At 49.5% G+C, this 14,668-nt stretch overlaps 1 protein-coding gene across 1 annotated transcript in view; it reads right to left on the reverse strand.

Annotated features, from left to right (window-relative positions):
* Positions 1-8,425: 8,425 nt before the first annotated feature.
* The window catches only part of LOC147090618 (ephrin type-B receptor 1-like), a 114,800-nt gene continuing 108,557 nt past the window's right edge, over positions 8,426-14,668 (reverse strand). Inside the window, exon 16 of the mRNA XM_085977384.1 lies at positions 8,426-11,396. Coding sequence (XP_085833510.1) covers positions 11,288-11,396 — 109 coding nt within the window. The 3' untranslated portion in view covers positions 8,426-11,287. The remainder of the gene's footprint in view (positions 11,397-14,668) is intronic.

Consider the following 14,668-nt stretch of genomic DNA (forward strand, 5'->3'; position numbering starts at 1 on the left):
GTGCACCTCAAATTGGTTATTGCTCTGAGTAGCGCCCCGCTCTGTGTGTGTAGCCCCGCTCTCTGTCTAGCCCCCCGCTCTCTCTGTCTAGCCCCCCGCTCTCTCTGTCTAGCCCCCCGCTCTCTCTGGGTGTAGCCCCCCCGCGCTCTCTGGGTGTAGCGCCCCGCTCTCTCTGTGTAGCGCCCTGCTCTCTCTGTGTAGCGCCCTAAGTTAATTTCACGCTCCATTTCTCTCTTGGAGCACTAACAATCAATTTAGGAGGAGGTCAGAAGGATTAGCGCTGACAGTGGGAGCTCGGACCCCGGAGAGGCCCCTCAATCCAGTGGGAGCAAGAACCCTAAGGAACCCCTCACTGACAGTGGAAGCTAGGACCCCGGAGAGGTTTTTGAAATATTCTACTCCGTTAAAGGCGCAATATAATTGTTCCCACTCCCCCAGCCAAATGGCCTGTTTCTGTCCTGCAAAATTCTACATGAAATAAAAAGGCGTATCAGTCAGACAGGGACCCATTTCCTTTGTAACACACCAAAGGATCCTTTAAATTGCAAACGAACGGGGCAGAACATTTTCTGAGCTGGCTGTGCAAACGCAGCACGCTCGCCAGTGACAACCGGCCCTTTCTGACATCTCCCATTACACAGAAACCTCGCTTGAAAGCCAAATCCATTCTCGCACTCCTGCCCACCCTCCCCCTCCCCAACAGCCTGTCAGGCTTAGCTTCAAAATGTTGCAGCCCCTTTGATGGGATTCCCTCAGCTCTCCCTCCGCTGGAGAAGGTTGCTTCGCTTCGGAAGAGCCGCAATGCGACACACAAGCCCCCTGGATCCCCGGAGCTGGACTGGATGCTCCGCCTGGGCTGGCGCTCTCGTCTCTGGAAAAGAGACAGCTGAGGGGAGACCTGACCGAGGTCTTTAGGAATATGAGGGGGGGCTTCGATAGGGTAACCTTGCTTAGACCGCACCTGGGGTACTGTGCACAGTTCTGGTCTCCATATTACAGAAAGGATAGAGAGGCCCTGGAGAAGGTGCAAAAATGATTTACAAGGGTGACACCAGAACTGAGAGGGTCATAACTATCAGGAAAGATTGAACAGGCTGGGGCTCTTTCCTCTAGAAAAGAGAAGGCTGAGGGGGTGACCTGATAGAGGTTGTCAAGATTTTGAAAGAGTTTGATAGGGTAGACGTAGAAAAGATGTTTCCACATAAATACTGGGGCAACAAGAGCAGGTCAGAGGCTGGGTATTCTGCGGCGAGTGTCTCACCTCCTGACTCCCCAAAGCCTTTCCACCATCTACAAGGCACAAGTAAGGAGTGTGATGGAATACTCTCCACTTGCCTGGATGAGTGCAGCTCCAACAACACTCAAGAAGCTCGACACCATCCAGGACAAAGCAGCCCGCTTGATTGGCACCCCATCCACCACCTTAAACATTCACTCCCTCCACCACCGGCGCACCGTGGCTGCAGTGTGTACCATCTACAAGATGCACTGCAGCAACTTGCCAAGGCTTCTTCGGCAGCACTTCCCAAACCCGCGACCTCTTCCACCTAGAAGGACGAGGGCAGCAGGTGCATGGGAACACCTCCACCTCCAAGTTCCCCTCCACAAGTCACACACCATCCTGGAACTCCCTCCCTAACAGCACTGTGGGAGCCCCTTCACCACACGGACTGCAGCGGTTCAAGAAGGCGCCTCACCACCACCTTCTCAAGGGGCAACTAGGGATGGGCAATAAATGCTGGCCTTGCCAGCGACGGCCACATCCCATGAATGAATTTAAAAAAAACTTGTGGGCGAGACCAGAACTAGGGGCCACCAATATAAGATAATATAAGACAGTCACTAATAAATCCAATGGAGAATTCAGGAGAAACCCCTTTACCCAGAGAGTGGTGAGAATGTGGAACTCGCTACCACAGGGAGTGGTTGAGGCGAATAGCAGAGATGCATTTAAGGGGAAGTTAAACACATCAGGGAGAAAGGAATAGAAGGATATGTTGATGGGGTGAGATAAAGTCAAGTGGGAGGAGGCTCGTGTGGTGCATAAACACCCGCACGGACCAGTTGGGCCGAATGAGAGGGGATCTCATTGAAACTTATAAAATTCTAACAGGACTGGACAGACTAGATGCAGGAAGGATGTTCCCGATGGCGGGGGAGTCCAGAACCAGGGGTCACAGTCTAAGGATAAGGGGTAAGCCATTTAGGACTGAGATGAGGAGGAATTTCTTCACCCAGAGAGTGGTGAACCTGTGGAATTCTCTACCACAGAAGGCAGTAGAGGCCAATTCATTAAATATATTCAAGGAAGAGTTTCTTAAGGCTAAAGGGATCAAGGGATATGGGGAGAAGGCAGGGACAGGGTACTGAATTTGGATGATCAGCCATGATCTCATTAAATGGCGGAACAGGCTCAAGGGGCCGAATGGCCTACTCCTGCTCCTATCTTCTATGTTTCTATGCTGTGCGCTCGATGTAACTGGGGTCTGTTTGGCTGTGTTCACACTGTCTGCGAACCTAACGCTTCTGACAGGGAATGGTGCAACAGCAATGGGAAAAAGGAAGCTCACAAGATGACTGCGCCTGAGGGTGGCCATCCGGCCCATCTTAATTCACCCATCTAGAGGGATCCCAACTTCCCCCTGCCGCAGCTTCTAGCCGTGGCTCAGTGGGTAGCACTCTCGCCCCCGAGTCCCACTCCAGAGGCCTGACCACATAATAGGAGTGCTGCACTGTCGTTGGTGCCGTCTTCTGGACCTTAAAACCGAGGCCCCCGTCTGCTCTCTCAGGTTGGACCTTAAAAGATCCCAGGGCCACTATTGGTTAGAAGAGTTCTCCCAGGGGAGGGGGCCTGGCCAACATTCTCTCATCAATTGGACCAGCCATTCACCTCATCGCATTGGTGGGATCTCGCTGCAGTCCATGATGGCAATGGCCCAGATAAGGACAGCCAATCACAAAGCAGCGGTGACAAGAAAATGAAGAGTAAACATTGCGGTGGCGGCGGGGGGGCAATTTTAATGGCCGGCAGGTGGGCGGTTAAAATCGTCCCCAGGTTACCCACCGGAAAGCCTCTCACCTGCCGCAATTTTTACTCAGGCTTCTGGTCGGACAGCTAAGGTCGCCCGCCGCAAAGCCGGTGGGGTCCTTCTTTAAATATGCAGATCGGGAGTCCCGTGACGTCTCCAGCCACCCCCCCCCCCCACCGAGCGGGGAAGTGGGCTCAGCCTGTGAGAGAGTCGGAAAATGCCGGGGGAAGATGAGGAGGTCCCCAGAACGTTTCGAGGCCAGCAAGAGCAGGAGTGCGCTCCCTGCCGGGTCCTACAAGAAAAGTCGAGGCCTCCCCTTGCCCCACAAGTCGAGGCCTCCCCTTGCCCCACAAGTCGAAGCCTCCCCTTGCCCCGGACTCTCCCCCAGAACACCTTCGCTCCCGCCCCCCACACCTACCTCCATGCCAGCGGACATCCAAGAGCTGCCTGATTTTCTGGAGGTCACATTTCTGGACAAGCGGAGGACCAGTTAGCGAGGCCCTGGGCCTGGTGTCGTCCAGCAGCAGGTTGAGTTTCTAGCTCACCCTGCCTCCTTTGCTCGCCCGGAGTTAAAATTGGGGTCACGGGGAGTGACCATCCCCTTACTGCCTTCATGAACTACGCTCCCCAGTTCACCTTGTGATACATACGAACATACGAATTAGAAGCAGGAGTCGGCCACTCGGCCCCTCGAGCCTGCTCCGCCATTCAGTAAGATCATGGCTGATCCGATTACTCCACATTCCCGCCTACCCCTGATAACCTTTCACCCTCTTGCTTACCAAGAATCTATCTACAGGAAACTTTGTTATATCCGGCACCGACGGGACCGAGCTGTTGCCATCCCATCAAAACTGCCGGACATACCAGCGTTAATGTTGAAGAATACGGAGGTTTTCATCTCCGTATCTGACAACAAACACTGTTGCTTAGCAACAGCTTCTAAACAGTCAGCCCGTACCTTGGAAGTGTCTCTGTAGCTTAGCAACAGCTTCAGAGAGACTTTCCGGAGCCTGACTGTTGGAAAAAAAAGCCACGAGAAGAAAAAAAACCTAACAAAACGGCTCCTGATTTCTGCCGGTAGATCGAGGTTTCCGGACATACAACCTCCGGATAAACCAAAGTCTCCTGTACCTCTGCCGTAAAAATATTCAAAGACTCTGCTTCCACCGCCCTCTGAGGAAGAGAGTTCCAAAGACTCACGACCCTCTGAGAAAAAATTCTCCTCATCTCTGTCTTAAATGGGCGACCCCTTATTTTTGAACAGTGACCTAGTTCTAGATTCTCCCACAAGAGGAAACATTCTCTCCACATCCACCCTGTCCAGGCCCCTCGGGATCTTATGTTTCAATCAAGTCACCTCTTACTCTTCTAAACTCCAGTGGATACAAGCCTAGCCTGTCCAACCTTTCCTCATAAAACAACCCGCCCATTCCAGGTATTAGTCTAGTAAACCTTCTCTGAACTGCTTCCAACGCATTTACATCCTTCCTTAAATAAGGAGACCAATACTGTACACAGTACTCCAGATGTGGTCTCACCAATGCCCTGTATAACTGAAGCATAACCTCCCTACTTTTGTATTCAATTCCCCTCGCAATAAAGGATAACATTCTATTAGCTTTCCTAATTACTTGCTGTATCTGCATACTAACCTTTTGCGATTCATGCACTAGGACACCCAGATCCCTCTGCATCTCAGAGCTCTGCAATCTCTCACCATTTAGATAAGCTTCTTTTTTATTCTTCCTGCCAAAATGGACAATCTTACATTTTCCCACATTATACTCCATTTGCTAGTTCTTTGCCCACTCACTTAACCTATCTATATCCCTTCGTAGCCTCTTTATGTCCTCTTCACAATTTACTTTCCTACCTATCTGTGTCTCATCAGCAAATTTAGCAACCATACCTTCGGTCCCTTCATCCAAGTCATTGATATAAATTGTAGAAAGTTGAGGCCCCAGCACTGATCCCTGTGGCACACCACTCGTTACATCTTGCCAATCAGAAAATTACCCATTTATGCCTACTCTGTTTCCTGTTAGCTAGCCAATCTTCTATCCATGCCAATATGTTACCCCCTACACCATGAGCTTTTATTTTCCGCAATAACCTTTGATGTGGCACCTTATCAAATGCCTTCTGGAAATCTAAGTACAGTACATCCACCAGTTCCCCTTTATCCACAGCACATGTTACTTCCTCAGAGAACTCCAATAAATTGGTTAAACATGATTTCCCTTTCACAAAACCATGTTGACTCTACCTGATTACCTTGAACTTTTCTAAATGCCCTGCTATAATGTCTTTAATAATAGCTTCTAACATCTTCCCTATGACAGATATTAAGCTAACTGGCCTGTAGTTTCCTGCTTTCTGTCTCCCTCCCTTTTTGAATAAAGGAGTTACATTTGCTATTTTCCAATCTGATGGAACCTTCCCCGAATCTAGGGAATTTTGGAAAATTAAAACCAACGCATCAACCGGCTCACTAGCCACTTCTTTTAAGACCCTAGGATGAAGTCCATCAGGACCCGGGGACTTGTCAGCCCGCAGCTCCAACAATTTGCTCAGTACCACTTCCCTGGAGATTATAATTTTCTTGAGTTCCTCCTTCCCTTCCATTTCCTGATTTACAGCTATTTCTGGGATGTTACTTGCATCCTCTATCGTGAAGACTGATACAAAATACCTGTTCGATTCAACTGCCATCTCATTTGCCATTATTAATTCCCCAGATTCACTTTCTGTAGGACCAACGCTCACTTTGTTGAAACAGTACCACTAATGGTGACCATGAAACTACCAATTGTTGTAAAAATGTCCTTCAGGGAAGGAAATCTGCTGTCTTTACCCGGTCTGGCCGATATGTGACTCCAGACCCACAGCAATGTGGTTGACTCTTAACTGCTCTCTGAAATGGCAATTAGGGATGGGTAATAAATGCTGGTCCTTGCCAGCAACACCCATATCCTGTGACTGAATTAAAAAAGTGCTGTTTTTAATGAGATTGGGCCTATATTCTCTAGAGGTTAGAAGAATGAGAGGTGATCTCACTGAAACATACAAGATTCTGAGGGGGATTGACAGGGTAGATGTTGAGAGGCTGTTTCCCCCTGGCTGGAGAGTCTAGAACTAGGGGGCATAGTCTCAGAATAAGGGGTCGGCCATTTAGGACTGAGATGAGGGGAAATTTCTTCACTCAGAGGGTGGTGAATCTTTGGAATTCTCTACCCCAGAGGGCTGTGGATGCTCAGTCATTCAAGGCCGAGATCGATAGATTTTTAGACTAGGGGAATCAAGGGATATGGGGATCGGGCGGGAAAGTGGAGTCGAGGTCGAAGATCCCACGGCCACTATTTTGAAGAGGAGCAGGGGAGTTCTCCCCGGTATTTATCCCTCAACCAACATCACTAAAAACCAGATTACCTGGTCATTATCACATTGCTGTTTGCTGTGCGCAAATTGGCTGCCGCGTTTCATAAGAACATAAGAAACAGGAGCAGGAGTAGGCCATTTGACCCCTCGAGCCTGCTCCGCCATTCAATAAGATCATTGGCTGATCTGATCTTGGCCTCAACTCCACTTTCCCACCCGCTCCCCATGACCCTTGACTCCCCTGTAGCGCAAATGTCTGTCTATCTCCGCCTTGAATATATTCACTGACTCCGCCTCCACAGCTCTCTGGGGTAGAGAATTCCAAAGATTCCCGACCCTCTGAGTGAAGAAATTCCTCCTCATCTCCGTCTTAAATGGGCGCCCCCTTATTCTGAAACTATGCCCCCTCGTTCTAGATTCCCTGCATCTACCCTGTCGAGCCCCCTCAGAATCTTATGTTTCAATAAGATCCCCTCTCATTCTTCTAAACTCCAATGAGTATAGGCTCAACCTGCTCAACCTTTCCTCATAAGACAACCCCTTCATCTCAGGAACCTTCTCTGAACTGCCTCCAATGCAAGTATATCCCTCTATAAATAAGGAGACCAAAACTGCACGCAGTACTCCAGGTGTGGTCTCACCAGCGCCCTGTACAGTTGTAGCAAGACTTCCCTACTTTTATACTCCATCTCCTTGCAATAAAGGCCAACATTCCATTTGCCTTCCTAATTACTTGCTGTACCTGCATGCTAACGTTGTGTTTCATGTACGAGGACACCCAGATCCCTCTGTACCGCAGCGTTCTGTAGTCTCTCTCCATTTAAATAATATTTTCTACATTACAACAGTGACTACACTTCAAAAAGTACTTAATTGGCTGTAAAGCGCTTTGGGACGTCAATACTGGAATACAATACTGGAAAGTGTGAGGTTATGCACTTTGGCAGGAAAAATCGTAGAGCAAGTTATTATCTTAATGGCAAGAAACTTGAAAGTACTGAAGTACAAAGGGATCTGGGGGTCCTGGTGCACGAAACTCAAAAGGTTAGTATGCAGGTGCAGCAAGTGATTAAGAAGGCCAATGGAATGTTGGCTTTCATTGCTAGGGGGATAGAATATAAAAATAGGGAGGTATTGCTTCAGTTGTACAAGGTATTGGTGAGACCGCACCTGGAATACTGCATACAGTTTTGGTGTCCATACTTAAGAAAGGACATACTTGCTCTCGAGTCAGTACAAAGAAGGTTCACTCGATTAATCCCGGGGATGAGGGGATGGACATATGAGGAGAGGTTGAGTAGATTGGGACTCTACTCATTGGAGTTCAGAAGAATGAGAGGCGATCTTATTGAAACATATAAGATTATGAAGGGGTTGGATCGGGTGGATGCAGGGAGGATGTTCCAGATGATGGGTGAAACTAGAACTAGGGGGCATAGTCTTAGAATAAGGGGCTGCTCTTTCAAAACTGAGATGAGGAAGAACTACTTCACTCAGAGGGTGGTAGGTCCATGGAATATGCTGCCCCAAAAAGCTGTCGAAGCTACATCATTACATAAATTTAAAACAGAAATAGACAGTTTCCTAGTAGAAAAGGGAATTAAGGGTTACGGGGAGCGGGCAGGAATTTGGACATGAGTCTAGGTTCGGATAGGTCATGGCCCTGTGGGTAGCGGAGCGGGCCCAGGGGCCGTGTAGCCTGATCCTGCTCCTGTTTTCGTGTGTCTAATGCTGTTAGATTCAGGAGGTAGTCCTGTCATAGTGGATTGGCGGTTAGGATCAGATCAGCCATGATCTTATTGAATGGCGGAGCAGGCTCGAGGGGCCAATTGGCCTACTTCTGCTCCTATTTCTTATGTTCTTATGTTCTTATGTCCTGAGGTCGTGAAAGGCGCTATAGAAATGCAAGTCTTTCTTTCTGAAGGTGTTCCTCAGACCGCATCTCCCCTGCGACAACAACTCCCGAGACAAAACGAGGCGAAGAAAGAAAAACAAGAGTCGCTTCTGCAAAGCAATTTAAATGTTTTAAAAAGTTTAATAACAAGGGTTTGGCCCTAGTGTTCCTGGGGTAGTATCCCTGGTCATATCTGGCTAGACATGCACCCCCAGCTCCTGGACAGACCAGGGGTGTCATCTGGGTCTGAACAGCGATCCCCCCCCCCCACCTTCACCGTCCTGTCATTACAGAATGGCCACAGACCATGGCGTTGTGCACAAGCCAGCGTTGTACTAACGAGCCAGAGATTTTATTTCCAAACGAGCTTCGCATCGTCAAGATGTATTTGACCTCGGGTGGCCTTACCTTCATTTTATTCCCTCCCCCCCTCCCTAATGTGCAGGTTGACGCTGGGGGGCGGGGAGAGGGTTTACAGGTGGCTTTCTGTGCCTCACCCAATCAACCATTCATTAGATTAAGGCCTAGGCTTTCCAACTCAAACCTTCCCATAGGAGTAGGTAGCATAGTGATAATGCTGGACTAATTAATCCAGAGGCATAAGTTCAAATTCCACCATGGCGACTGGGAGGGGGGGATTTAAATTCTTTTAATTAAATAAATCTGGAATTTAAGGGAGGAAAAAAAGCTAGTATCAGTAATGGTGCCCACGAAACTACCCGGGTTGTTGTAAAAACCCATCAGGTTCACGAATGTCTTTCAGGGAAGGAAATCTACTGCCCTTACCCGGTCTGGCCGATATGTGACTCCAGACTCACAGCAATGTGGTTGACTCTTAACTGCCCTCTGAAATGGCCCAGAAGCCATCAGTTGTACCAAACCGCAAGAAAGAAGTATTGGGCCGCAGCGGTTCAAGAAGGCGGCTCACCACCACCTACTCGAGGGCAATTAGGGACGGGCAATAAATGCTGGCCTTGCCAGCGACGCCCACATCCCATGAACAAATCAACAGAAAACCCCACGCTCTGCTTTCTAGCAGATCTGGGGGCCGGTCCACCACACTTTCCAACAGCGGGGGCCTGGGTGGACAGGCCAAGGAGCGAAGTGTGGAATTCCGCCCCCCCTTGTGTGCTTTTCCTGCCATCGGCACCCCTTTCGAGTGCAGGGGTCGGGGCAGCCCTTTAGGTACCTGGTGTTCAGAGTTCGATGGGGTTCAGGGGTCACAAAGGCAAGAGGGGCCTGTACAAACACTCTGGGACCACCGCCACCCCTAGGCTCCAATAGGGAAATAAAAACATCTTCAGCAACACAAATTTTTTTTTTTTTTTAAACCTCTGCTGTTTACAGGCAGTCTTGCTGGCCACCTCTTCCTCTTGCTGTGGTAGCAGTCTCACCCCCAGCCCCACCCCTCCGTCACTGCCCCTAGAATGGCGTGACTTCCTACCAAAGGCCGGGGAGCCCACCTGGCAGGTTAATGACCCCCGGGGCGGGAGAGGGCGGTCCCGGACATACCACATCACTCGGGTGGGTGGGGCAAAAGTTCCGCCCAGTCAGAGATGCCTCCCAATCAAAGGTGGGGAGGGAGGGGGCGGGGAAAGCTTAGGTTTAAGAGATGGTAGGCTTCAGGCCTTCCGACTGTGAGGAAGGATTATCAGTCTACATGATGCATTGCTCACCCTACGATGTCCTTAGGTAACACATTGTTTCATTCCAATACAACCCAATCATAGAGTACGGTAGCACAGTGGTTATGTTACTGGGCTAATAATCCTAGAGGCTTGCATTCATGATCCGGAAACGTGAGTTCAAATCCCCCCCCACGACAGGTGGGGAATTTAAATTCAGTTAATTAAATAAATCTGGCAATAAAAAAAGCTAGTATCAGTAATGGTGATTATGTAACTATTGGATTATCAGTAAAAACCGATCTGGTTCACTAATGTCCTGTAGGGAAGGAAATCTGCCGTCCTTACCCGGTCTGGCCTGTATGTGACTTAGACCCACAATAATGTGGCCGACTTGTAACTGCCCCCTGAAATGGCCTAGCAAGCCACTCAGTTGTACTTAAGAAGGCAACTCTCACCACCAGCTTCCCGAGGGCAATTAGGGATGGGCAACAAATGCTGGCTTTGCCAGCGACGCCAACATCGCAGGAATAACAAAATCTCCGTTATCGCTTGTACTGAATATAAAATGCGGGATAGTCTCTTCAAAAGAGAATTAAGTTTTGATAAGAGTTGCTTTCTAGTTTGGGTTGTCCACATGTTAACCAGTTACAATTATATTCAACTTTAGCGCTGGGAAAATATACATCTCCCATTCCCAGGTTGCTGTCCTTGAATTTAATTCTCTCATCTTCAATATGAAGATTGGGATTCACCGAATCGAGTCTCTTCTTCCTACCACGGCGTCGTCAGGTTGGTTCCGCGTTGATGCCATTTTCTTCTCTTAGTCGCGGCCGTCACATCAGGAAGTTCTCAGTCACGTCCCAAGGAGCATCCAAAGATGTCCCAGCGTTTACCATCACCAACGGCCTTCGTCGGCCAATGACTTCAAGTCGTGAATGCTGAGCTGAGTCTTCGCGGAGAGAAGACATGGTTGAGTACTCCTACTTGACGAGGCCGAGGACTTCCTCCCCCGCCTGGGGATGGGGAGGGGGTACCTGTCGAAGAGTTCCGCCATCGCGATAGCATCGCGCTAGGAACCAAGATCGTGCAAGGACGCCGTTGAGGTGGAACTGCGAGTAGGCGCGCAACGGGAAACCATGAGTCAGGGATCTTCAAAAGTGCAAAAAACAAAACTACAGTTAAAAGGTCCCCCCCCCGGAAAGGCAGCGGTAAGGTTCCAACTAGGTTTCCCAATGGTCCGTGCGGCCAAGGAGAACAAGAGACAGTTTGTGTCCGAAAGCTCTGTGTTCCACGAGTGCAGCTCTCCTCCTCTATCTCCTATGCCATTATCCTATTCCACTTGAATCCCATTCGAGTCAGTTGCGAGCTGCCACTGGGGTTTTTGCCTGCGGCCTCATGGTCTGAATGCTGGAGAGAATTTTCTTCTGGTGCCCAGCGAGAGTGACTCCAATCCGTAGCAGGTCCCTAAACAACCACAAGCAAATCAACCGTCAGTTCTGATGAGATTTCTAGATCTACATTCAAAGTTTTTGAGACTTCCTGTCACATCTTAGCTGTCACACTTCCTACTGTAGTACATTCTTTGACTCGTCATCAGCAATGCCAAAAGGGATCTGCTAAAATGTGGTATGTCTTTAATAGAGAGGAAAGCTCCCTCTACACTGCCCCATCAAACACTCTCAGGGCAGGTACAGCACGGGTTAGATACAGAGTAAAGCTCCCTCTACACTGTCCCATCAAACACTCCCAGGGCAGGTACAGCACGGGTTAGATACAGAGTAAACCTCCCTCTACACTGTCCCATCAAACACTCCCAGGGCAGGTACAGCACGGGTTAGATACAGAGTAAAGCTCCCTCTACACTGTCCCATCAAACACTCCCAGGGCAGGTACAGCACGGGTTAGATACAGAGTAAAGCTCCCTCTACACTATCCCATCAAACACTCCCAGGGCAGGTACAACACGGGTTAGATACAGAGTAAAGCTCCCTCTACACTGCCCCATCAAACACTCCCAGGGCAGGTACAGCACGGGTTAGATACAGAGTAAAGCTCCCTCTACACTGTCCCATCAAACACTCCCAGGGCAGGTATAGCACGGGTTAGATACAGAGTAAAGCTCCCTCTACACTGTCCCATCAAACACTCCCAGAGCAGGTATAGCAAGGGTTAGATACAGAGTAAAGCTCCCTCTACACTGTCCCATCAAACACTCCCAGGGCAGGTACAGCACGGGTTAGATACAGAGTAAAGCTCCCTCTACACTGTCCCATCAAACACTCCCAGAGCAGGTATAGCAAGGGTTAGATACAGAGTAAAGCTCCCTCTACACTGTCCCATCAAACACTCCCAGGGCAGGTACAGCACGGGTTAGATACAGAGTAAAGCTCCCTCTACACTGCCCCATCAAACACTCCCAGAGCAGGTACAGCACGGCTTAGATACAGAGTAAAGCTCCCCCTATTCTGACCCATCAAACACTCCCAGGGCAGGTACAGCACGGGTTAGATACAGAGTAAAGCTCCCCCTATTCTGACCCATCAAACACTCCCAGGGCAGGTACAGCACGGGTTAGATACAGAGTAAAGCTCCCTCTACACTGTCCCATCAAACACTCCCAGGGCAGGTACAGCACGGCTTAGATACAGAGTAAAGCTCCCTCTACACTGTCCCATCAAACACTCCTGGGGCAGGTACAGCACGGGTTAGATACAGAGTAAAGCTCCCTCTACACTGCCCCATCAAACACTCCCGGGGCAGGTACAGCACGGGTTAGATACAGAGTAAAGCTCCCTCTACACTGTCCCATCAAACACTCCCGGGGCAGGTACAGCACGGGTTAGATACAGAGTAAAGCTCTCTCTACACTGTCCCATCAAACACTCCCAGGTCAGGTACAGCACGGGTTAGATACAGAGTAAAGCTCCCTCTACACTGTCCCATCAAACACTCCCAGGGCAGGTACAGCACGGCTTAGATACAGAGTAAAGCTCCCTCTACACTGTCCCATCAAACACTCCCAGGGCAGGTACAGCACGAGTTAGATACAGAGTAAAGCTCCCTCGACACTGTCCCATCAAACACTCCCAGGGCAGGTACAGCGCGGGTTAGATAGAGAGTAAAGCTCCCTCAACACTGTCCCATCAAACACTCCCAGGGCAGGTACAGCACTGGTTAGATACAGAGTAAAGCTCCCTCTACACTGTCCCATCAAACACTCCCAGGGCAGGTACAGCACGGGTTAGATACAGAGTAAAGCTCCCTCTACACTGTCCCATCAAACACTCCCAGGTCAGGTACAGCGCGGGTTAGATAGAGAGTAAAGCTCCCTCAACACTGTCCCATCAAACACTCCCAGGGCAGGTACAGCACTGGTTAGATACAGAGTAAAGCTCCCTCTACACTGTCCCATCAAACACTCCCAGGGCAGGTACAGCATGGGTTAGATACAGAGTAAAGCTCCCTCTACACTGTCCCATCAAACAGTCCCAGGTCAGGTACAGCACGGATTAGATACAGAGTAAAGCTCCCTCTACACTGTCCCATCAAACACTCCCAAGGCAGGTACAGCACGGGTTAGATACAGAGTAAAGCTCCCTCTACACTGTCCCATCAAACACACCCAGGGTAGGTACAGCGCGGGTTAGATAGAGAGTAAAGCTCCCTCTACACTGTCCCATCAAACACTCCCAGGGCAGGTACAGCATGGGTTAGATACAGAGTAAAGCTCCCTCTACACTGTCCCAACAAACACTTCCAGGGCAGGTACAGCACGGGTTAGATACAGAGTAAAGCTCCCTCTATACTGTCCCATCAAACGCTCCCAGGGCAGGTACAGCACGGGTTAGATACAGAGTAAAGCTCCCTCTACACTGTCCCATCAAACACTCCCAGGGCAGGTACAGCACAGGTTAGATACAGAGTAAAACTCCCTCTACACTGCCCCAACAGACAATGAGCCCTAGCCCAGTTGCAATTGTCCAACCATTCTATGACCTGTCTGATCACGGTTGGCACAATCAGGTCCGGATTGGAGCCCATGGTCAGTCAGAAGTAGATCAAGCCTGACCAAACTGGGCACAGCCAACAGATAGACTTTCAGAACTTCTGGATTTGAACTTGTGTCACAGAGATAGAAAAAACAGAGATGTCCCATTTTCTGGCGTGAGGGGATTGTCCTACGAGGAGAGTTTGAGCAGACTAGGCCAATATTCCCTAGCGTTTAGAAGAATGAGAGGTGATCTCATTGAAACATATAAATTTCTTAAGGGGTTTGAGAGGGTAGATGCTGAGTGGATGTTTCCCCTGGCTGGGGAGTCTAGAACCAGTTGTCAGTCTCGGGATAAGGGGTCGGCCATTTAGGACTGAGATGAGGAGAAATTTCTTCACTCAGAGGGTGGTGAATCTTTGGAATTCTCTGCCACAGAGGGCTGTGAAGGCTCAGTCGTTGAGTATATTCAAGGCTGAGATCGATAGATTTTTGGATACTAAGGGAATCACGGGATATGGGGATAGTGCGGGACTACCATCCTGACTTGAAAATATATCGGCCGATCCTTCATCGTCGCTGGGTCAAAATCCTGGAACTCTTTCCCTAACAGCACTGTGGGAGCACCTTCACCACACGGGACTGCAGCGGTTCAAGAAGGCGGCTCACCACCACCTTCTCGAGGGCAATTAGGGATGGGCAGCGATGCCCACATCCCATCAACGAATAAAGAAAAAGTGGAGTTGAA

Source organism: Somniosus microcephalus, unplaced genomic scaffold (genome assembly GCF_052327205.1).
Source record: "Somniosus microcephalus isolate GS21.2 unplaced genomic scaffold, FLI_Smic_1.0 unresolved_chr4, whole genome shotgun sequence".
Classification (NCBI taxonomy): Eukaryota; Metazoa; Chordata; class Chondrichthyes; order Squaliformes; family Somniosidae; genus Somniosus; species Somniosus microcephalus.